A 24,775-nucleotide genomic window follows, 5' to 3' on the forward strand; every position below is an offset into this window, starting at 1 on the left:
ACTAGAAAAGAAAATGCAGTATATAATTTTTCTAATTTTTCTATTTTTCGGGTTGTAAATCTAAACGTATGTCCAGATGCAGCTTACTTTGCTATACTACAATAAAGCTTTCTTCTCATAGGACCAACAGAATTAACCTACCGTGCCATCCTTGGCAGCTGTTTATTCTAATTAGGCTTTACAATCTGCTCTAATATTTTCACCTTGTGCTGGTTAGGATTGCTAGAAACATTGTTTTTCAAATGACATCAGTGTGCAGCATATGGAAACTGGTGTTTTAATACATTCTTACCTTAAGCAAAGAGCTACTTCACATAATTGTTGCTTTCCCTGCTCTAATAGCATTACAATAGGAACTAATTCATATTCAACATGCAAATGTTTAATAACAATATACGGTAATACTGTACTTGTATTTATCAAAGAAAATGTTCTAGCTAGATGGCGCTGTTGAACAGGTGCTTGTATAGATTCTGGGAATGTAAAGCACTTTGCAGTGTGACACCCCCCTCCCATGCTTATTTTGCCAGTATACTGGCATCTTCACACTTTGAACAAAACATCTCTCCCCATACCCGGGCAATGATTTTTTAATCCTGGTTCCCATAGATCCTACTTTGCCTTGTCTAAAAGAAGATGGTGTCTCATTTACCCTTTTCATAGCTGGAAGCATGCTGAATGTTGTGTTGCAATCTTAGAGCAATCACTATCCTGCATTTTGCTAAGCAACAGCTATCTACCCAGCCTTCCTATAACTACCGAGATCTGCTATGTTTTACCTCTCCTACTAGAATACTTTGCCTGTTGCTCACTACTTTCAACATTATCAAGTTCTCAATCTGTCCCATCTATGTGAATAGTGCTGCTGTTCTTGATTATGGAAATATATGTCTTAGGAGGGGTGATCTGAATAAAAGCAGTGTACTGCAAGCACCATTTTCAGTGACACCCTATCCATGTAAACAAATTAGAGGTGACATTCTAGATAACAAGCTCATACAAACAACCTTGGAACCAGTGGATTATGTAAACAAGTCTGGGTAGTTCTGAATCTTTCTCTCATCTGAGCTTGACGAATTCTTAGAACTGCAGTTAAGGAAGAGGAAAAATATTACTAAGAAGAGAATGTGTTCCATTTTGTATTGGTCACATTTGATTAAACATCCCCTGTGAGGTTTGAGAGTTGTGGAATACTTTTAAGTGCTTTAGGCAACACAATAGAATAAATCTACTGTGAAATCTATGTGGACCATTTAAGATTTATGCATGAAGGGGGTCAGCCCTCTACTATGTTCATGGAAGTACATATCTGATCATAAACAGCAAAATATATGCACATCACACTGATTTACTATAAAGTTCATTGCTGCCGATTCCCTGCACTTTTTAATGCCATTATATCCAAGGGAAGAATGCTGGTACAAAGGTACTGTGTTGTCAGTTTATGGCCTCAGGGAAAAATTGGATTAAAATAGCTAGTCAAAACTGATTAGCCTGTTTTGTTTTTAACATTGGGTGCTTTAACTATAATGGTACAAACCTCTGGGTTTGCCCCGCATCTGAGATAGCATCTGAGATAATGGAAACGTGAAAATACCATACAGAGAAAAGCTTTCAAATATGGAAGAAACAAAGCACAAACATAAGGGAGATTATTATAGTTGTCTTTCACAAAACACCCAACAGGCTTAGGTCTCATCTGCACCATACATTTAAAGCAGTATCATACCATTTTAAATAGTCATCCCCTCAAGAATCCAGGGAATTGTAGTTCATTATGTATGCTGTGAGTTGTTAGAACCCTGTTCACATCATAGAGCTGCAGTTCTTTGGGTGGTTTAACAATCAATTCCTCTTCCTAGGAAACTCTGGGAAATGTAGCTTTGTAAGAATAAAATGGGAACTATATTTCCCACAGAAAATGTGTCTTTGATGATGTTTTGAAGGAAACGGTTGCTTCACACAGATGTCTGGAAGTTCTAAACATAAGGGGCAGCGGGGGGGGGGGGGAGTGTCTTTTGAGGAAACAGGAAACCTTCAGATGAATAAGTGGCATTGCAGCTGAGGAGTGAAAGTCACAGGCAGGGATATACCTGGCCAGTGTAGCGATTTAAGGAGGGTGTCGTGAGATTAGTGCAGTGAGAGAGATTAATTATTTTGGCAACGGAGTGTTGTATGGATGTGAGGGGACCAAGCTGAGGCAGCAGCAGACCAAAGAGAATATTTCAGAAGCCTAGAGGGGGCCAGCCATGAAGCAAAGTTCTTGCTGAGGGGACAGTGACAAGCCAATGTTGTACATGACTTGGCTACTCAATATGGGGGACAAAGGAGAGAGAGGAGTCTAAGGCTACGTGCCTGTTCAACAGGATGGAGAGCAATTCAATGCATAAGGAAAGCAGGCTAGGAGAGGAGGGCTGGGGAGGAAAGAGAAGTTCATGTTGGATCTATTGAACTTGAAATGATGGTGCATGCAAGTAGAGCTATCAGAGGGCAGTTGGAGATGGGGGATTGAAATGAAGGGAACAAGTTAGTGGAGGGGAGAAGGGAGTGTCATCTGTGGCTAGATGGTACTGAAAGCTATGGGATTTGATGAGATCAACCAATAATAATAATAATAATAATAATAATAATAATAATAATAATAATAATAATAATTTATTATTTATACCTCGCCCATCTGGCTGGGCTTCCCCAGCCACTCTGGGTGGCTGCCAACAAAATATTAAAATACCGTAATACATCAAACATTAAAAGCTTCCCTAAACAGGGCTGCCTTCAGATGTCTTCTAAAAGTTTGATAGTTGTTGTTCTCTTTGACATCTGGTGGGAGGGCTTAGCATGTAGATTGGACAGGAGCAGAGGGGCAAGAGCAGATCCTTGAGGACCCCCAACAGAAAGAGGTTGAAAGCAGGGGGTTTCTACCTATGGAAACACTTGAGAGAATTAGGTAGGTATGAGAAGAATCAGGAAAGAACATAATGCAGACACTTAGGGCATAAAAGCAGTAAAGCAGAAGAAAGTGATCAGCTGCCTCGAAGGAAGGGAACAGTAAGAAAAATGACAAGAGAACATTTTAAGAGTTCGCATTGGGGCATTGTGAGGGCAATTTCAGTAAAATGCAGAGGGCAGAAAGCAGACTGCCTTGGATTCCAGTCTAAAGGAAGAAGCAACGTATTGTGCAAAGAGTAAGAAAGGGGAAGAAACAGGACAGGTCTTAGACCAGACAGAACCAAGGTGCTGCTGTCCAGACATTGTGGACAACTCCCTGGACTACAACTCTCATTATCTCTGACTACTAGCCACGATGGGAGAGTCCAAAACTTTTGGAGAGCACCACATTGGCTACTCCTTCCTCAGGACTATCAATGGCAGACAACAGGCACCGAGAAATCCTAGAGCTGCGGTATGCTTCTTGCCCAAGCAGATGCCAAACAAGAAGGTGAGCTTCCGTTTATAGCGTCCTAAGTCAGCTACAGTATTTTGTTTTTCTCCGGCTGCAGTGGCGTGATTTCCCGTCTCCCGCCTTTTGCATGCCATTCACGTCGTAGGATAATACCCAACACCTGCCTTTTAAACGCATTTTAAAGTCCGGCCACCAGCTCAAAGTGGCTTGCATTGTGAGCCAGGCATGCACAAGGAGGGAGGTGGTGTCGTTTCGTTCAGGTGCCCCGATACAAGTATATTAAGTATCTGGCCACCTTTTCCCCACAGTCCGTAGGCCCTTTCGCGTATAAGAGCGGGAAAGAGCAGAGACAGCGGCGTCTGCGGTCCCACACCCGGCGCGTGCGCGCTGCCTCTCTTTCGCGCGGGAGGGCAGACCGACGCTCGGGGCGGGCCAGGCGCTTGCAGACGCCTCCCCTTGTGGACGCGCGCAGGGCCGGGCCCCAGGGGGCGGCAGCCGCACGAGCAACGGCGGCGGCGGCAGCAGCAGCAGCAGCAGCAGCAACGACTGGTGCCGGCAGCTCGATGGGGTCCGGGCGCTGCTGCTGCTCTGTGGCGAAGGCGCTGCTGCTCTTCCTGCTGCTGCTGTCGCCGCCGCCGCTGTTCGACGCGCCCCCCCAAGGACAGGTCCGCGCAGCCGGGCTCCTCTTCCCCGGTTCGTATGCGCAGCAGGGTGCCATTCCCCCCTCTCCTCCCAGGTTGAAGGCGCCCGACGGGGCTGGCGCGGGTGGTTTGGGTTGTGTGTGTGTGTTTGCAGGGCAGGGTTCCAAAAGGCTTTTTGGCTGCTGTGGGCAAAGCTGAGGGGAAAGGATGTTTCTTTCCCAAGGGCGCGCGCCCCTTCTGCGAATGCGAAGGACTCGACGCCCCGTCGGGAGTTTTAAAAAGTTTAAGCTCGTTTTGTCGACCCGCGCACGCACAGGCTTTGCGGGATAGTTGGGAAAGCCCAAGCTCATCTCTGCATACGATGGGCATTATCGTTGGCCGCGCTCCACCACACAAACAACGCGAGTTGTTCCGCTGGCTGCAGCTGCTGCTGCTGCTGCTGCTGCTGCTGCAAGAGCCTGTGCTGGTGTTTACAGTACACAGTCATTTTTAGTCAAGTTCCATTGATTTCAGTGTCTCTAACTTCCAGTAATTCAGGAGATTAGACCTGTCAGTTTGCTGCTGCTGCCACAAAATGCTGTGACCCGCTGGAGAAGCGGTGGTGGTGGTATGAGCTTTTGTATGTAGTAGGTTCATAGCTCTGATAAATGGGCTGCGTTCTTCCTAGAAAATTAAGCTCTTGGGGAGCAAGACAATAGTTTTTTCCCCTTATATGCAGGTATAAAAGTTTACACATATTGTAACTTTTCTTAAGTTGTAGAGAAGGGCTCGTCCCATCTACCATTTGTTTTTTTTAAAGCAATTGACTAAAATTAGTAGGAAAAGCTAAGGCTGCAATCCATAGTATACCTGGTTACCTGAAAGAGCCCCATTGAATGCAGCGGGGGAGGGGGCTTACTTTTGAGAACACATATACGGACTGTAGTGTTAATAGTACAGTGCACCCAAAGGTTTTCAGTTGCGGTACTTTTTAGAATTGAGTTCTCAGTGTGTGTTGCATAATGAATAATGCATAAAATACACTTGGTGTTGTACAAATAGATGTGATAACTTTTAACTGGGAAAAATTATTGGCTTTCATTGATTTGTAACGTGGGCTATGATATACAATTTTTGGCTTTATGGGAGAAATAGTTTGTTTTAATGTTTTCACCCTACTAGAAAGTAAGTATTGCTAAAACATATACCAAACAACTGAAAAAATGTAAAGATGTTGATATAGAATAATAAAATTTGATTAAATATTAAGTTTATTTTTTACACTGTTGCCACTACCATACTTAAAGCCTGTTGTATTTTATTGATTTTTTTCAAAAATTCTGTGAGTAAACATATTTCATAGGAAAAAAGCATCACCAAGTAGGTAGAATAACTAGATTTACATTTGCTGCACTTTTATGAGGTATTTGATGCATTTTTTTGTAGTTGTTGCTTTTAAAGTAGACTTACATGGAAATATACTTTAATAGCTTATCTTTCAGATTTAAATGAAATTTGCATATTGCAAAAATATACCTTTTTCTGTGGTGATCATGGCCCATGATAGATACACTTAGTGATGGAAGTTGAAATAAAAAGTATTCTAGGGTATTGGTGCAAGTTCTTTTTTGTACTTTATTTGCAGAGAAGTATACTGATCCTGAACACATTTACTTGAAAACACGTTTGTGGATTTAAAGGAAAAACACTTTCAAGTAAATCCTGGTGACTTAAATAAAGTCAGTGTTTTGAGAATTGGAATGCCATTCATTGGAAGCTATGATGTGAATGTTTGCAGTTTGATATAAAATTGTTTTGCAGTTGGTGCATATGCTACATAAGCAGACTATATTGTTTCCTGCTAGTATTTCTGCTTCGTTTTCTTGCCTATCTATTTTATATAGATCCTTTTTTTTCTGTTTTGCTCCTGCTGCTAAGACGTTGGGACTCTTGTCAGTGATGGTTCTAGGGCAAATTCACCTGATCAAATGCAAACTGAGTTTAATTCAGTGTGTGACGAGAACTGATCATGAAGGGGTCTCATTAATTTTCAGTTTGCAACTAAATGCATCCTTTGGGACACCAGCATCAATTATTTATTTTTTTAGCGGCTGAGTGACTGAATACTTGCAGTTTTCTAGCTACATCTAAGAGGATAGTTCTATTTGTTAATTTGGTTAATTTTGGTTATTGCCTTCTAAATCTTCTCTTTTACCACAGTGATTTTAATTCTCCAACCCCCTTTTCTGTGATATTTATCTGCCCCCTGGATTGTTCCTTTTTCCTGCTAGTTACTACTTTGGCTGGGCCTTAACTACTCTCTATTTTCACCACTTGTGACAATTGAGATCTATATTAGCTTTTGAGGGACTCCTTAGTGTGTGTGACATCAGATTATAACTGCACAATCATACAGCACACTTATTGGCATGAAAATAGGAATAAGTATAACTTGAAATATAGTGCATTCTCAGCATGCTTGCAAGAACAATGCTAATGAAGAACCTAGGGCATTACCGGACTTGTTCTGTACAAAACAAAAAAAGAGTGTGTGCCATTTATTTAAAAGAAGAGCAACTGTTTTACTTATTTTTTTTATTAAATAGGCATTCAATAGAAATTCCCCCAGTGATCTATATTAAAACAGGCTTCCTCAACCTCGGCCCTCTAGATGTTTTGAGACTACAATTCCCACCATCCCTGACCACTGGTCCTGCTAGCTAGGGATCATGGGAGTTGTAGGCCAAAACATCTGGAGGGCCGAGGTTGAGGAAGCATGTATTAAAGGAAAATCGTGTGGGAGGAATTCAACATAGCACCATGGCACTGGCAAATGTGCATCAGCGTAAGCATTTCAGCTTGCCAGATGGCGTGATCCCTCTTCTTGTGCCCTTACATGCTGTTTTGGCGGTTGTCTTAACCCCCGTAGCCAATTGGGGGGCACATGGGAAGAAGAGGGGAGAAGCCCATTATCACTAGTGGTAGCCCTTGTTCACACTTTTGCTAATGAAGCTCATTAGCTGAATCCGGCCCTATATATTAAACTACAGCTAAAGCAAATATAAAAACATCAGTAGTGCTAAAATTAAGTATGAAAGGTATGGGAGAAAAGATCTTTCTTTGGTACTGAAAATAAAACAAAGAAGTAGCCAGGCTTCTCTTGGGAGACCATTCTATGTGCAACCACTGTGAAGGCCCTCTGCCTGGTGGCCACCTTCTTCAATCTTAACACAATAATAAATGTCCCCTAATAAGTAATTTTTTTGTATCAAAAAGCAAATATTGCAAAAGTTTGGTGCCTTGCTAGGTATGTGTTATTTCTATTTGGTACACTTTTTTTCCTTCCTGAAGTTTTCATGCAACCCAGAAATTTTCAGCATCCTATACACACACATTTCTATCCTTTCTCCAAGTGTTGTGCATCTTCCTAGCTGTCCTGCTCTGAAATTCCTGCCTGGATCATTTAGCTGTGAACATCCTTTGTGAGTTGTTGTTTTTGGAAAGGTGACTGCTGACTATGTGCTTGAGTGATGCTTCTTACCAGATGAGACTTCTGGTTTTCAGTGCAAAAAGCTAATTTTGGAACAGTTTTAAAAAACACACACCATTGAATAAGCATCTGTTTAATGGAAAGTAAAAGTTTAATGTTTCTGTGGCCCTGACTTGCCTAAATGTTCATTTCTATAAAACGCTATTTGTTAGTATTTCTTTCCAATCACATTTTATGACAGTGATGTCACAGTTATAAAGTCGTATTTCTTTAGTAACTGGTTAGTATACTGCAGTTGAAATGTATTTACTTTTCAGGGCTTTCCCCCCTTGGAAATCAGTACTCCTATCTCTGTAGGGAACTGTGCACTAGCTCACAAGCTATGAAAATATGGTAGCTAGCTTGAAAACCCTGCATGTGTTGACTGCCTGAATATGGCCAGCTGGTAATGGATGAACCCACTGCTAGGTGTGGGGGGCTGAAGTTTTTTTCTATGCACCTGCTTTAATCTCATGCATTTCAGTAAGTAAATGCACATAGACATCTGAGTTACATTCAGGAAGCTTCATTTCTGGCCTAGTTCTTCCAGCTGGGTGAGTTCCACAGAGATGCCATGTTGCTAACCAGAGGCCCAGTCCAGCAAGCTAAATTTATGAACAACAAAATGTTAAATGATGTTCAACATAAATAAGTGTAAAGTGATAATGCACACTGGGGCAACAAATCATAACCTCATGTAGACAAGGATTGGGTTTTAACTGTCTGACTAAACAGTGAAGAGTTATTGATGTCATGCTGAGTAGCTAAATGAAAATTGCAGTAGGGCGCAGCAGTGGTGAAAAGGCAAGTTCATGCTAGGTATTACTAGGAAAGGGACAGAAAATAAAACTGCTGGTATTGTAACATATCTGTTGGTGCCACATTTGGAACATCGCTGAATGGACTAGCTGTCCAGTCTCAAGAAATAGAGCCGGAAAACGTGCAGACATGGGCTTCCAAAATGGGAATGTGATAGAGTCGCATAGAGAAAGGCAAGAGCATTTGAAGCTTGTTTGTCGGGTAGGCAGTGGGAAGAAGACAACTGAGGAGGACATGATGGAGGTTTAGCAACCCAGGCTGCTTCTGTTCACTTTGCTCTGACACAGAACAGCCAAGACATAAAAGGGCCTTGCAGTGGGAGTAGAAGGAGTTCACTATGGTCCAAGTGAGTGCTGTTTTTTCCTGAAATTGTAGAGGCAAGTCAGCACTTCGTGAGTGGGTGGCTTGGATAGGGCTGCTGCCAGTGGCATACAAAGAACAGGGATGCTGGGTTGATTTGGCCCTTGAAAAATTGCCACCTGTCCTGGCCCAGAGATTCCGGGAGTGGAAGTTTGCTACCCCAGCAGAGTGATACTGCTGGTGATAGTTGGGAGCATTGATACCACTTCCTGTAATGTCGCCTGGAGTTGCATCCCAAGAGAGTGATAGACAACTTGTCATAGAAGGTCATGATCCTTGGTTCCATCCCTAAACATTGATTGTGAGTTGTGATTACTTTGATTTCCCATTCATTTTCTCCCAACGTGGGATAGCAGTGTGGTGGAACCTTCACTGGCATATCTTCTAAGAGAGGCAATGTGTGTTTACTAAACTTATTCACAAGCCCCAGCTGCAACTCTGGAGTGTAGCAGATATCAGTGAAGACCCTGACCTTCTCATCTGTCTAATAATTGGTCTGAACTTAAAGCCTCTAGGACACCATTTCCTATAAGTTTTGGGACACCAGCGATTGCGTGTCCTGTGAGTCCTTATATGTACGGGACAGTTTCTGAAACAGTTGAGTGGGGAAAGGACGCTTGCTAGGTACAATTAAAAGTGAGGACTTCTAGAAAAGTACCAGCTAGAGACTTGTGAGCAATTTCATTTCCTATTTACTTTTGCCTTATGTCTCTGTAGCTTAGTCAGCATCTTGAGTGGGGCAGCCAAACAAACGGTAGTTAAATAAGGCTGTTGGGTTCTGATGTATTGCCAACCATGGTTAAAGCAAGCCACAATTTGTCAGCCAACAAACCATGACTTGCTGCCAGAAAGTAAACTATGGTTACTCATGGTTGGTCCACACTTTGTCTAAACAAACCATGGCTTAGTATTACATGTGAATGCCACCATAGAGTGGTTCTTTTGCATCCCAAAGTGTGTCTTGGCTAGTGCTAAATATTCCTGGCTGTGCTTGGCCCTGATCTCATTAAAACGGGAAAGGATTTGTGCAGAAATACCTTCAAGCTGTCCTAGTATGATAAAAAGTTTTGTAAAGGTAACTGAGTCATTTGTATATTATGCTTTGTATTTAGCAGTTCTATATGAGAGGAAGATGCTACTGTAATAAGCAGAACCATCTTACAATCATAAGGTCACATTTTGTCTGTGAACTTCTGAGTGGGACACATCACTGCATGTATTTTTACTGTGTTGCATTTCTTTTCACAGATGTGGACGAATGTACCCAAGGGATTGATGACTGCCACCCAGATGCAATTTGTCAGAATACTCCAAAGTTGTACAAGTGTACATGTAAACCAGGTTACAGTGGAGAAGGAAAGACGTGTGAAGGTATGTATGTGCTTTGTAGTTTTACACTAAGTATGCTTAGTCCCCCTCTTTACTAGCTAAAGCTGAATAAACTATGCTGAAGAAGCAAATATATGTATGTTTGTACTTTAAGTTGCTGACTACAGTTTAAACTTTTTCACAATGGGTACAGGAAGCACTGTCAACACCAGTCAGACAGCTGTGTAATGCAAATTGGTACATGATTATAATAACAACCAAAGGCAGCTAAATCAGTTCAAAACATAATCCAATGAATAGCATAGTTGGATTAGATGAACAATGCAACACTTAAAATAACCATAAAACAATCTGTTAAAATATACAAATTAATAACAGATGTAATAATCATACTAATACAATAGCAAACAGCCACTGCATGGTAATTTTATACCAAATTGTACAAAAACTAACAAATTTTCATAGAGACTAAATTGAATTATATGCACACAGTTCCTAGCAGCTTGATCATATAGTATAAAACGCATTGCAATTAATAAATCCATACTATAATGTGTATAATAAGTTGTAAAGGCTAAAAATTAAAGTGCATATATTTCAGAGCAGCTTGATCATATAAAGTTTATAGAAAACATACCCCCTTTTTCTGTCCTCACAGGAAACTACTTTTATTTCAGTGAAAAGTGGCTTTGATCACCTCCTTCACTGTGGCCTCTTGCCCCAGATTCCCATTAAATCCATCCAATAGCCTTATACATAGAGATGTTTTCTTAAGGATTTATTCAGGTTACTTAAAAAAGATAATATTCTTGTTCAAGCCTTGAGGGAATTGGGTAAGTTTAGGCTAGAAAAGAGGAGACTGAGAGAAGATACGATAGCCATCTTCAAATATCTTAACTGGGCTGTCACATGGAAGATGGAGCAAGCTTGTTTTCTCCTGTTCCAGAGGGTAGGACTCGAACCAATGGATTTAGGTTAAAAGAAAGGAGATTCTGACTAAACATTAGGAAGAACTTTCTGACAATAAGAGCTGCTCAACAGTGGAATGGACTTCAGTGAGAGATAGTGGACTCTCTTTCGTTGGAGGTTTTTAAACAGAGGCTGGATATCCATCTGTCATGGATGCTTTAGTTGAGCTTCCTGCATTGCAGAGGGTTAGACTACATGACCCTTGAGATCCCTTTCAACTCTACAATTCTAAGTGATTAATGGTGATTTAAATTAGACAGGAAAATAATCCAATAAGGTTGGTTAGGTAGATAGAGGTAGTCGGTGGTTAATAAATAAATTGAGTCAAGAGGTTCCTTAATTACAAAGGAGGTGAATAAGGATTAATTAGTTAGTTTATTCAGAAATTCATTAAATGAAGAGCAAAGAATAAATCCAATATGGGTTAGTTTATAGAAAAGGGCGTGAGCCAAAAAAATTAGTATACGGCAATCAAAAGTTCATAAAGGTTCATTAACTGCCTGAGGGTAGTTCTATATTTTTCTTTAGAGTTTTTAAAGAGTTGATCATTTCGTAGAATTCATTCATTGAATGAATGACTATTCAATGAATGAATATAAGAAATCCACTGTATTAAGATTACACACATACACATATGTTCATATAAACATTAATATTTGAATCTGATGGTTTCACTTTTATCTTGCCTATTCATGTTTTGCATGGAAACTTTCTTTGAGAAGAATTTGGTTTCCAGATTTTAGACTGATCCTGAGATTTCTACAAGATCTTACTTGGGTGAAAGGGAGGGGAGGCAGGTGATTGCTACAGCAGAAGCCTGTAGTAACTTATTTTTTCTCCCTCTGTGCACTATATAATGGAGTGTGGTGCAGGACATTCCCAGCTGGATATGTAAAACTCTTAAAATAATATCAAAGCAGCACATAAAAAGGTTAATGCTTTATGTTACTGTTGAGAAATTGTCAATACTCTGTTGAACTTGCTTTATTTGAAAGGCAAATATGATCTAAGATAGCAGTAACTGCTAGCATTTATATAATATAGTCATGTCATGACCTGTCTACAGCAAACAAGCAGGCATCCATCATACTGACTTTTGCTTTATTTCTCAGACATTGATGAATGTGATAATGACTTCAATGGAGGCTGCGTGCACGAATGTTTCAACATTCCAGGCAATTATCGCTGCATGTGTTATGATGGCTTCATGTTGGCTCAGGATGGCCATAATTGTCTTGGTAAGGATTGTGCTACCGTGAGTTCCAGCCTCAGTGCTGAATGCCACCTATATTTTCTTATGAGCATAAAAAAATTTAAGATGGTTGAATAAAAGCAATGTTATCTTAATGAGAAAAATCTAAAAGGTGGTTTGGTCATTTGGAGTTTTGCAATCTCTGAAATGGAGGTGCTACTGTTTGAGTGCATATCTAGAAATATATGACAGAAAGGAACCAGAAGATCATTGTTTCCAAACCAAAGGCCTCAGCAATATGCTTCGTGCACAGTTGACTCATTATTACAAAATGCTTGGGGAAAGTATTTGGGTTGTATTCAATGTAATACTGCTGCTAAGGTTTTGTCAGTGCAAAGATTTCTCCTTGCACCGCAGAATGTTCTCCCCCTCTCTTCCCCCACAAATCTATTCTGGTGGTTCCTCTAACCCTCTGGAAGAGCTTTTTGGGGACAGCACTGGGTGTGCAAAGCAGGACGGACATCACTTACACTAGTGCTAATCCTTGCTCTAGTGGCAAAAGTTAGTTGAATATTGCCCTGGAAAAGTATAATGGTCTCATTTCTCTCCCCTACAATTCTGTACTTTTAAGAGTATGGCTCCTGGGTTCTTGTATGCAAAGGGTTGCAGAAAGATTTAAATGCACCGGAAGGTCATAGCCATTGTGCCTCCCACCCTGTTGACCCACCAGTTGGTTTGTCCACATTCTTCTCCTGTCCACTGTTACAGCCCTATTTAAGAAGTGCTGCTGTCCTTGGTTGAAATTGATGTAGCTGTTGAAACCTGTCAGAAGAAAATGGTAGCAATACTCTTGGCAAGTATAAGACACAGCATATCACAAACACGCACATATACACACATGTGTTTTGTGTGTGAGAGGGAGGGATGCCTAATGTTTTGAATAATCACTCAAGACTTGGGAGGTCCAGAATATCTTATGAGCTTCTCTCTCTCCCATCCTCTCCCCACCTTCCCCCTAAGATTCAATTAATTCAATTAATTTCATTTCTCCGGTCTTCTTCCTTACTTCCTAAGGATATTTTGAGGGAGAATACATTACAGGATTGTTGCTACTTGTAATGACTCGCTGCTTGAAGTTGTTTCAGTGCCAGACCCTAAGGTTTGCCATAGAGTTTGCGGCCAACCACCTTGGAGACAGGTGTGTGGGAAGCTCAAGAGAAGATCGCCAGAGAATCAAAATGCAACGAGACTCTCCTAAAGCTGCTGGGGAGGGTTAGGTTCAGGGATCAGGGAAGCCAAAGGGAACATAGAATGAAAGAAAAAGAACATTTATCTACATAGAATCTTTCACAGATTTAGCTTCCTTTCCTGCAATTTATATTCCAGGGAAAACACGTTTTTCATTTTTAAAAGGAAAACAAGCCTTTATTCTTGTCGTTGTTTGTGGCTTGGTTTATTCTTTTCTTGGTTTGGAATATGGTTGGAAAATATGCATCTTGTCTCTCTTCCCTCTTGGTTTCCATTACATTCTTTGACCTTTATTCAACAACTTCACTCTTCACTTCCCTGTTACCATTTCCCCTCTTTACGTACTCCCCTCCCTTCTAACATATTCTCAAGCTCTACAAAAAGTACAGATATTAGGTTGACACTAAACTATATAGATATTGAGCATCCAAGTAAAATAAGCCTTTGCATGGTTTAGTGTTGCAGCAGAATGCAATCAGTCTTTTGAACCCTAACAGTGCCTTTTCACAGAAAGCTTACCAAACGTCAAGTGCATTTTTAACATTCAGTCAGAATTTTATGTTACGAGGCTACATGCAAATGTCACAAATAATTCCATATTTTGGGTCTAGATAATATGTTGAACTAACACATAAAGAGTTGGAGCATTGCCTAACTTACCAGGGGCCAATCTAAGGATTTGCTTCTCCTTCCCACTCTTATCTGAAACAAATGTTTCAGACAATGAATGAGGAATTAAATTAAAAGTGAGAGTGAGAGATGTGGCAGTGCTGCTCAGAGAGAAAAGAGAAGACTTGCTTTCAGAAGGTGAGAGGCAGCGGCATTTAGGTCATCACCCTCCATTCTGTCCTCAGAATATCCTCCCAGCAAATCCAACTATTGACTTGTATTGTGCAGTACTGAGTATCACAAAACTGCATTAAATTGCCTTTTTTTTTTTACGGAATCCCATATTTATCAGTTCATCAGATAATAGGGAGTCAAATGTTGCTCAAGTGGGTATTATGAAGTTGCCATTGGTCAGATGCTAGTACATTATTGTAAAAAGAAAAGCGGAATGAAGTGTAAATATAAGGAAGACCTGTCAACTGAATCTACAATTTAAGACTGCTTCCTTAAGTAGGAATAGTTTGAAACACTGAAAGCTACACAAATATTTTTATTTAAGTATGGTAATTTTTTTAAAGAGTTACATAAAAATGGCATATTAGGAAATGTTCATTAAGAGTATTTGTTCATCATTACCATCATTATATTATTATTATTATTATTATTATTATTATTATTATTATTATCATCATCATCATTATCATTATCATTATCATTATCATTATCATTATCATCACCACCATCATCATTATATTGATCAGGCCCTGTAGTGTTGAATTCTGTTGTGCCCATCCTACCAGTGAGGAGAAAGGGAGAATAAAGACAACTGGCCAACCTGTTGGGTGTTTTATTATCATCATGGCTTAATTGACCTTTCCTATGTGGTTAGTACAGGCTGCTGTGTTGACCAATAACAGCTGGTACAAATCTGCTGCCTCTTATTTTTCAGATATGGATGAATGCTTGCTCAACAATGGAGGCTGTCAGCATATTTGTGTCAATACAGTAGGGAGCTACGAATGTATTTGCAATGATGGATTTTTCCTCAGTGATAACCAGCATACCTGTATTCACCGTTTAGAAGGTAAAGTCTCTCTTCCACCAAACAGAAAGGGTGCCCCACCCTCCCTCCCTCACAAAGTATCCTGAATTGAGCCCTCTAGGTGGTTGACTCAGTAATGATCTTTACTTGAGTGTGCTTCTGCATGTTGTTCCCATGAGTCACATGGTAACTTGGGTATGTTATATCTGAGTCTTTCAGCAAGTCATATTGGGCATGCTCAAAATTCAAGGGCTAATCCCAGCCTTTAAAATTTCTGGTTTACATGGGACGTAATATACATATACGTAAACATCAACAACAGCAAAAAACACCAAAACCTGCCAGACTTACCTGCTTGGTGTTTTTTTGCACTCAGGTTTATGTATAAACCAAGTTGCTGTTGCTGAATTATGTGGAATAGAAGCTGCTGAAAGGCACTCCTGAGCAGCTACTGAAATGGTGAGAGGTCTCATATCCTTGCAGGTGGACATCTTTGTCCAGCTGGGGCTGCATTGCACAGTTACCGTACATGGTTGTTGAAATGCAAGCAATACCCACTATAGGTCAGTGACAAAATACACATTCTACCCCTTCATCCCACAAAGCACGAGCCATAACTGGCTATGTCCTACTGCCTTTGCATAGTGTCAGAGGGGACAGGGGGACTGACTGTGAGAACTTTTCCTTTATAAGGGAAAGATCCTAGTGTAAAGAAAGGTTGAATCAATCCAGTGGTAGATAAGTGATTCTGCTTGATAGGAGAGGAAGAGGGTTTGCTTTCTCTTAAGCTTGCCCATTGAAATGAAGAATGGAAGCAACAGAATACTGCCATTGTCCATTTCCATGAAGCTACATGACCTAAGCATTTGGTAAGGAGAGTTATTTAAAACTCCTAGTTTTAAGACCATGAGTAAATCCTCCACACAGAAATGAAACTGGATGCCTGATTAGAGGCTGCAGTGAACGAAAGTTTAATAGAGACCCTGGGGGCATTAACTTGAAAGTGGTAGTTTTAAATCAGGGAGTTTCCAATGTCTGTGGTTAGTCAGTAGGGCCCGACTGGGTGAAAATTTGTATAGGTTTGCAAAGCTGGCAAAGATAAATATAGAATGAAGCCGTTCTTTAATAAACCAAAACATTTTTTTAAAGAGAAAACAAACCAGGAGGCCAGCCTTTATAGTGTTCAGTCTTCAACTAAAGTGTGTGTTGAGATAATACAACTAGAAGTATCTAAATGGCCAATGGAAGTACAGTAAATATAACATAGCTTGTGGAAAAGCAGAAACATGGACCAAAGGAAAATTCTTTGTATAGGTAAATGTGAGGTTGGTGAGAGTAGAAGACAGAGCAAAATAACTCAGATAAATTGTGGACATCACATGAACATCCATCCCCATGAATCATTGATTCACATTTTGAGTTGATTGAAGTTTGTCAGAAGTTAAACTGTTTTCAGGTCTGAATGGATTATATTATTCGCAACCAAGGCCCCACCTTAACCTAATGTCTTGAATCTGTGGTTGCTGATACCCAGAAGAAATGATCTGAGACACAACTTCTTCTAATGGATGTAAATAGCTCAAACAGTGCTGAATTAGGCATTTTTGATGCCTTTTATCCTTTCCTAATCTTGGCATAGTTTGTGCTAGAATCCAGAGCATTTTGCTTTAAATTGTGTATCCATCACATAACAAGTTATCTAATTCTCATAGTACTTTCCAAATACATACTGTACTTTTGAAATGCTGACGCTCCAGTCATCATCTCATTCAAGTTGATAGCAGAATTATAAATTTAACTTACAGGTATTGATGCTGGTGTACAAAGCCCCGTACATCTTGAGACCCAAGCATGTGAAGGAGGGCCTCCCCAATGCTCTTTGATCCATTCTGTTGCATTTGCAGGAGAAGTCCACAGAACAGTAGCACAGTCCCCCATTTCTGGAGCTTCCTTCTTAAGGAGATTCAGTTGTCTCCTACACTGTTGACACTAAGACAGGCATAGGCAAACTTGGCCCTCCAGATGTTTTGGGACTGCAACTCCCATCATCCCTGACCACTGGTCCTGTTAGCTAGGGAGGCCAAGTTTGCCTATGCCTGCACTAAGATGTCAATCAAAATGTATTTATTTTGCCAAGCTTTCGGTAGTTAGCTATATGAAAATGGGTTTTCTGTGTGCTCTATTTTAGTGGTGAATTTTACTTGTTTTAATAGTTTTTATGTTGCTTTTAACAGTTTTGTTACCTGCCCTAGACTCCATTAGGAGGAAGGACTGGATGGAAATACAATAAATAAACATTCTTTCATTTCTCTTTTTTAAATTGTTCGTAAATAAAGATAGAAACACTTAATCAATGATTAAATAAGCTTTCAACTTCAGCAACTTAGTAGATTTTACATTTATTTTACATTTCAAATAAAGTGTGTTTAACTAGTCAAGCAAAGGGTATATACCGGTAGTATGTTGTTATTTAATTGTAGTGTTTTGGAATGTGCTGCCCCCACTCAATAGCTTTCAGTATAAGAGTGCAAGACAACGCCGCCCCTCCCCATGCAAAACTAAACAAGTCTCTATTCAGCATTTGAAGTGTTTGTTTGAGTTCAGTGAACTTTACCAAAGTACCTGCTTGAATGATGTCTCCATTGGTTTCTGCATGGCACAAAGAAGTTACACTGTTAGCAGAAATCTAAAGCTGTTAATTCTCTTAATGCTTCTTAAACACCTCTTAGCTAACAGACAGATCACATGGCATGTTGAAGCTTCCAAATGCCACAAAACACTAGAGTTTAATAAGGCTAATTTGTGATCTTCTGGGATGCAAAGAGTTTGACTGACAGCATAATAGTGATTGCCAGTTTTCATGTGGATATTTTGTGTATTCTGAAGGGTTGGAGGCATCATTGTCTTGTTAGTTTTCTCACTCTGGGAAAGGAATCAAGAAGCCAGCAGAGCAGAATAATCAAAGCCCTTGTAGGCACTCTCCTTTGTTGTCCAAAGCTGCAGCCTTAGAAGGAGTCTATCTGTACCATAAATAGAGGTGTTAAGAAGACAGCATGCCTAATTAAAATGTTACAGAGCCTTCAGAGGCCATGTTGTCAGTTCACATTCGTCTTCTTGGAATAATAACGTGGCTGCAGAACAGAGTTGGGTGAAATCCTACGAGGAGCAATTCTGCAGATAAATCTGTATGCTTACCTGCAAGCCAAGGTATTTCCTGCCTGATTGACAATCGTTGCATCAGGGGTATGTGTGGACTACAGCAGGCATGTCCAAAGTCTGCCTCGGGGGCCTAATCCGGCCCGCTGGTTGGTTTAATCTGGCCCCTGTGAAAGTTAGTCCCCCCAAAATCTCAACAACTTGAATTCTTAAAAAAAGCTCAACACCATCAATCCTAAAAAAAGGTCTACAACTTCGGTTGGCCCTTTGGTCGGCCCCCACAACCCTTCACTTCATCAAATCTGGCCCTCTTTGAAAAAAGTTTGGACACCACTACAGCAACCATGAGGCAGTGTGGTTGTTAATGCACAAGTCACTGACATGTGGCATTTTGGAATAGAGGATCTAGCAGAAATGTGGGTTTCAGTAAGTGTCCTGGTATTAGTTCCTTTGGCCACAGTAGATGCTGCCGCCCTCCTTGATTTTATGTTTCAGTAGCAGACCTACCACAGAGGAATAATATTTAACTGCATTTCATACAGAAGCTTCTGTTTGTGCATTTGAACTTACTGCTGCAGCAAAACCTTTCAGTGGTACCTAGAAATGTGTGTTACCGACTGGTGGAAAAACTGCAACTGGATGTTGCTGAGTTTTGCTTGTTTGCTGCTTTGTGAGGTATGGAGGTCTCCTTGCAACCTGTCAATTTTTATTTATTTATGAAAGTGTTCCGTTTCCCAGCACTCAAGCAACTAAAGTTGCTGGGAAACAATTATTCTTAGCCCATATAGAATGATTATTGTACCAAATGACATTGTGGTTGTGTAAGCGTCAGAGGTATGGCGTCAGAGTGCACGGTGTTACTTAAAGGCAATTCATATGTTTACTCCCATACCCACCCACAACTTTCTGAATATCCTTGTAATGCCTGTTTAAAATGCACTTTTCCCCAATTGTTATTTTCTTTAAAGAAAAACGAAGTATTGGGGGCTCCATTTTGCGTGCGCGTGCATGTGTGAGAGAGGCAGAGAATAAATTCTGCAACTTGGAGGGATAGCATCTCCATCTTCTTTTGTGTAGGTATGGCGGTTGTTTGCATGGATGAAATGCTGAAAAGGGGCAATATTCCCTGTGCCCCGCCCCCAATCTCAAGAATGGACTTTTTTACATTGAAAGCTCCTAAAAGAAAGGTTAAATGGGTAGTTTTTATTATGATTGTTAGCACTACTACTACTATTACTACTACAATTGGTTACCTTCACCCTAAGGTCGTAGGACAAGTTAACAATTTAAATGCAACATTAATATTACAACACACACTGCAGAAACCCTTGTAATGTGCAGGCAGTGAATGACAAACATACAGGTATTCCTTGGCAGGTGAATAGATACGGAAAGGGTTTTCTGAGTGTGAAAAAAGGGGAAAGTTGACCTGAGGGGACAAGAATTTTTTTATGGCTCTTGGCAGGGACCTTTACTTTTAGAAAGGGATAGGTTCTGATATTGAGGTTGCTCTGCAGCCTGAAGCAAGGGATTTGGCCAGTAAAACTGTCTGAGCATTTATTTAAAACCAGTAATGGCCTATTATTGCTACCTAGATTTATTTTTATACTAGCTGGTAAAATGTTAGTATAGTATAGGTTAATCACATGCAAGCATAGGTTAATCACAGTACGATTCAGTATTTAAAACACCAAAGAGGGCTATAGATTGCTGCTAATTAGTGGCACACTGAATCAAGCCGAAAGAGGGTCTTTAAAACTGTTACCCAGGGAATGATTATTCATCGTTTAATTGACTTCAGGTTTTGGCAGCATGATTTTGGAAGACAATCCCTGTTGCCTCCAGGTAACTGAGTGTTAAGAGTGTGAACAGCTTGCAACTGTTGGAGACAAATTACAAAATGGTTTTATGAGGTGTCCGGAAAGGGCAAAGAAGTCAACTAATGGGACATTATTCATTGTCATCAAGAACACGTTGGTGTGTACTGAATTCTGGTCAGCCATTGCTATGTTGAGCATAGATACCTGAAAAACAGGAAGTTAAATTTAATACTTAGTAATGGTTCCATTAAAATAAATAATGTTTAATAGACATGTAAAACAAATTAGATCATTCAAAGGTTTAACTGCTTTAAAACAATTTATTTAACCTCTCCCGTAGGACCATAGCTGGGTATGAGTCCAGGTGGGATATGGTTTCCCCGGTCAGCAATCTGGCTGCAGCTCTTTGAGCCAGCTGAAGTTTCTTGAGCACTTTTCAAAGGCAGCCCCATTACAGTAATCCAAATGGGATGTACCGGTAATTAAGGCATGTGTCACTGAGGCCAAATCAGGCAACTCAAGGGATGGGATCAACTGGTGCACTAGCTTTAACTTCAGAGAGCTAGGCGTTCATGCTCAGGACTGAGTGCAGAAGCACACCCAAACTGCAAACTTGTGTCTTCAGGGCGAGTGGTGTTACCCTGTGTTATCTAGCGCAGCACAGAGAAAAATATTAAGTGGTGGTGTTGCATATTAAGGTTTTACTCTTGCTGTACAAATATTCAGGATCCTTTGTTTGAATAAGATAGATTCAAGGCCACCTGGCACTTATTTAAATAGTTCACATCTAGAATGTGTCACCTATTTAAACAGTTTTTGTCTAGAATGTGTCATCTGCATTTAAAGTCACAAAGAACACTGATGCATCCTCTTGTTGTTTTTGCAGAAGGTATGAGCTGTATGAATAAAAATCATGGCTGTGCCCATATCTGCAAAGAAGCACCGAAAGGAGGAGTGGCCTGTGAATGCAGACCTGGATTTGAACTGGCCAGAAACCAGAGAGGCTGCATTTGTATGCAACATTCTACACTTACTTACGGTTTCTCAAGGCGAACAAGTAGAATTATGGCATTCCTGTAGCTGTTAGTTAATGTGAGGCTTCGTTTGCAAGCATGATGCTATCTAAAATTCAGTTTGGTGGGATAAGGTATTAAACTGGTAGATATTCAAAATGCCACTGTACAAAAGCATCATTTCAGAGATTGTGATGAAATGGCTCTTTTAATTAATAGCAATTCCTAGAACAGTATCTACTTTACAGCCAGGCTCACCACAAGACAGCAGCCTGGTTCTGCCTGTTGGGAATTCTTAAGCCCAGCCTACTCTCCCACCCCAAAGAACAACCTATAAGCAGATAAAGCTGGAAGGAAGCACAATATTTCAAAGTCACCCACATACACTGCTGGTCCCCTTTCTCTATCCTTTGTTTATGCTTGGTTCTCTCACTCCCTGAAGACTTTTTCTAGCCCTCCTACTTCCTGGCTCCTAGGGAAACTGTGGGCTGTTCTCGGAGTGTTCTATGGTCTGTTACTGCAAAAATAGCAGAGCTCCTGGAGGCACTTTTAAAGAAAGAACAGATTTAAGGTGCATCCAATGAAGTTCTTTCTGCAGCAGACCATGGCACCAAAATTCTCATAGTCTTTAATGTACTGCAATATTTTATCACTGACAAGAAGTTAGTGTTGAGTTTTGACTAGCTCTTGATCAGGGCTGCCTTCTGGCAATGGATTTTTGCCAAATATAAAATTAGGAGCTACCTGTGTTCAGCTTTGAATTCAGATACACTGTTTTTAAGGTGAACTTCTGATCAGATAATTAGTTGCCCATGCCGTTTAGCTGTGTTAAACTACTATTCTTGGATCAAATATTCCTAGAAATATCACCTACTGAATTAGCGTGATAGTTGTTTTTCATTGGTTCATCAATTATGAACCATTTAAATGAAATCAGTTCAAATGTAAGACTAGTATAATTAATTTAATTTCATTTAATTGATTTAAATTGCTTCATCAATTATGAACTATTTAAATAAAAACAATTTAAATGTAAGACTAGTATAATTAATTTAATTTCGTTAAATTAATTTAAATTGTTAAGTCAGTTAAAAGCAGGCATGTCAATGAGTGTTTAATTTGTTTGTTGCTCGTGGTTATAATTAACTTTGGTTTGGTAATTGTGTCAAAGTACATACACAACAGATGAAAATCTTGATAAAATAGTTCATAAGCATGCCAAATGCATGGAGGGCAAAGATATAATATTCCAGATACAGTCTCCCTGAGCTGCAGATTTCCAAAAGGCTTTGCAAATGCTTCTGAAGCTCAGTTTTCTGTCTTCTTTTTAGTGACTTGCAACCATGGGAATGGTGGTTGCCAGCATACATGTGAAGATGCTGATGATGGACCTGTTTGTGGATGTCATCCAGAATACATGCTGCATTCCAATGGAAAAACTTGCCTTGGTATGTAAGCACTTGAATTCTTTTCAGTTAGACAAAATATGTATGACATCAGCCTTTAGCCATCTCTGCGTATTTTGCTCAAAAATGGCTGGCTGGTCAAACTATACCTTTCAAAGTGAGAAACATGCCCCACATCTGATTAGGCAACTTTGAATGGTTGGTTTTGGAAGGAAAGGAGGTCTGCTTATAATAATAAAAAAAAACAATATATTGATCCTCCAGACTCCAATTGAGAAAAGAACTTTGCTGGAGTTATATTTTGTCCCTTTTGTTTTCCTTTAAAATATTTCTCAGGAGCAATTGCAGAGTTTTCATTGGCTTTACTGGTGTTTTCATTGCTGTTTGCATAACAGAAGAAGCTGCTTTCAACTAAGTCAGATCATTGGTCCAACCTGCTCAGTATTGCTTGCACTGACTGCCAGCAGCTCTCCAGAGTTTCAGGCAGGGGACCTTCCCAGGCCTTGCTGGCGATGCCTTGGATTGAACCTGAGACCTTCTCTGGGCAAAACAGACATTCTATCCTTGAGCTACAGACCTTTCCTTTAGAACATTACCTTACCTAAACCACTTTGTGACTTTGCATTCAGTTCTGCATTAACAATATTCTCAATGCGAGTCAAATGGAAGGAGAGAGACTCAAAAGATACTTTTAAGTATTACACGTGGAAACATTCTTTTTTTTAAAGTGTTATTCATTTTGAACAAGGTATACTCTTCAGTTGCTATATTCCAGCTTTGCATCTCATCCCACCAAGTCATGATGATGATACCTATCAGATCACACATGTCCTTCTACATTAGGATTTCAAGTTCATCCTGGCTTCCTATAATGGTTTGTTTGGGAGAAAACACCATGAGCACTTTTAAGCCAGCCATGCCATTTCCCATTGGGAGAAAGGGACAGGTGACGTGAGAGCGTATTGAGGCTGCTTGCACTAGCACACAGTTCATGCACAAATGAATTTACCTAACAATAGTTAATGACAGGCTTTATACTTGAACACGGCCATTGTGAATTGGGCTCCTTATGTTGACAAATGATTCAAGCAAACACAGCTCAAAGTTAATTATGAGTTGGAGGAAATGGTGGAGATTCTTTCCTGAACCAAAATGTAGGACCTACTGCATGTAGGACCAATTATGATACTACTTTTCTTTCGCTTTTAAAGAGAGAGAGGAGGCTACAACTGAGCTCTCTGAAAACAATGCAACAGCGGGAGCTGATGTAGACAAGCGGGTGAAACGGCGACTGCTCATGGGTAAGAAGCGCTCTAGTCTGATAGTTGACACTGATAACTTACCAAACCTTCCTTTGTGAAATACCATTTTCCCAGTTTTAAGTGTTGTAGCTTATATGATTATTTTCAGCATCAGGAAACACTTTTACCCATTCTACTGAATAAAGTCAATGGGAATTTTGCCTGCTTTCATGCTGGTACAGTTTAGCATGGGAAATTCTCGGCAAGACAGTTCAATATTCCGTTGAACCATATATCATGTCCTTTCCCTTTGTCTCACAGATTCATGCAAATGCACTTATGCATTTGCACAGGGGATTATACCTTTCCTACTTGTGCTAAGTTTGAAATCTGTAGTAGCATATAGAGTTCAATCTTATCTTTATGAAAGGAGGTTATTGGCAACTTAAGAGAGAATTTCACCCCCAGTCGTGTCATGTGGCTAAGCATGTAGAAATCATGTACAATGGGGAATGATCAAGCACCCTTGATTAAAATGAAATTCTCTTGAAATAAAATAGGACTTGCCTTCAAATATTGTGCTTCAGGTAGTGTCCCAGACAAGGAGACTTTGTAAAGATGCAGAGGATACAGTCCTAAGACTGTGATTTGAATCCATTCCACTTTCCGGTCTGTTGGTCTGCCTCGGGGGGAGGAATAGCCATATTTTGGGCTATAGCTGCAGTTCTGCACAAAGGCCAGGAATTGAGTTCATTTACATTAATTTAAATTTCAAGCCTATTCATCTATTCTGCAGGATATGAGAATCCCTATCTTAATTGAAAGACCTTAAAATGTTATTTTCCTAATTAAGGCATGTTCTTTCTCTTAATTTGCTCCAAAAAAACCTGTGGCCTGCTGAGGATAATGTGGTTAAGCCCACCCTCTTCTTTGATACATCCATTCACCTTCACTTGACTTAGAGTGCTCTTTTAAATTTGAGTGAACAGGGTGCACCTTCTGTCATGGAAACCTGAAGC

General features: G+C 40.1%; 1 protein-coding gene across 4 annotated transcripts in view; it reads left to right on the forward strand.

Annotated features, from left to right (window-relative positions):
- The first annotated feature begins 3,828 nt into the window (after positions 1 to 3,828).
- SCUBE2 (signal peptide, CUB domain and EGF like domain containing 2) overlaps positions 3,829 to 24,775 on the forward strand; it is a 46,759-nt gene continuing 25,812 nt past the window's right edge. For 2 of the 4 annotated variants that reach the window (XM_053391602.1, XM_053391596.1), the window contains exons 1-7: positions 3,829 to 4,096; positions 9,980 to 10,102; positions 12,142 to 12,267; positions 15,028 to 15,162; positions 20,983 to 21,108; positions 22,441 to 22,557; positions 23,727 to 23,816. In XM_053391602.1, the coding sequence (XP_053247577.1) occupies positions 3,967 to 4,096; positions 9,980 to 10,102; positions 12,142 to 12,267; positions 15,028 to 15,162; positions 20,983 to 21,108; positions 22,441 to 22,557; positions 23,727 to 23,816 (847 nt within the window). In that variant the 5' untranslated portion in view covers positions 3,829 to 3,966. The remainder of the gene's footprint in view (positions 4,097 to 9,979; positions 10,103 to 12,141; positions 12,268 to 15,027; positions 15,163 to 20,982; positions 21,109 to 22,440; positions 22,558 to 23,726; positions 23,817 to 24,775) is intronic. The other 2 variants (XM_053391588.1, XM_053391578.1) reach the window with 2 other exon arrangements.

The sequence above is a fragment of the Podarcis raffonei genome, chromosome 1, assembly GCF_027172205.1.
Source record: "Podarcis raffonei isolate rPodRaf1 chromosome 1, rPodRaf1.pri, whole genome shotgun sequence".
Taxonomy (NCBI): Eukaryota; Metazoa; Chordata; class Lepidosauria; order Squamata; family Lacertidae; genus Podarcis; species Podarcis raffonei.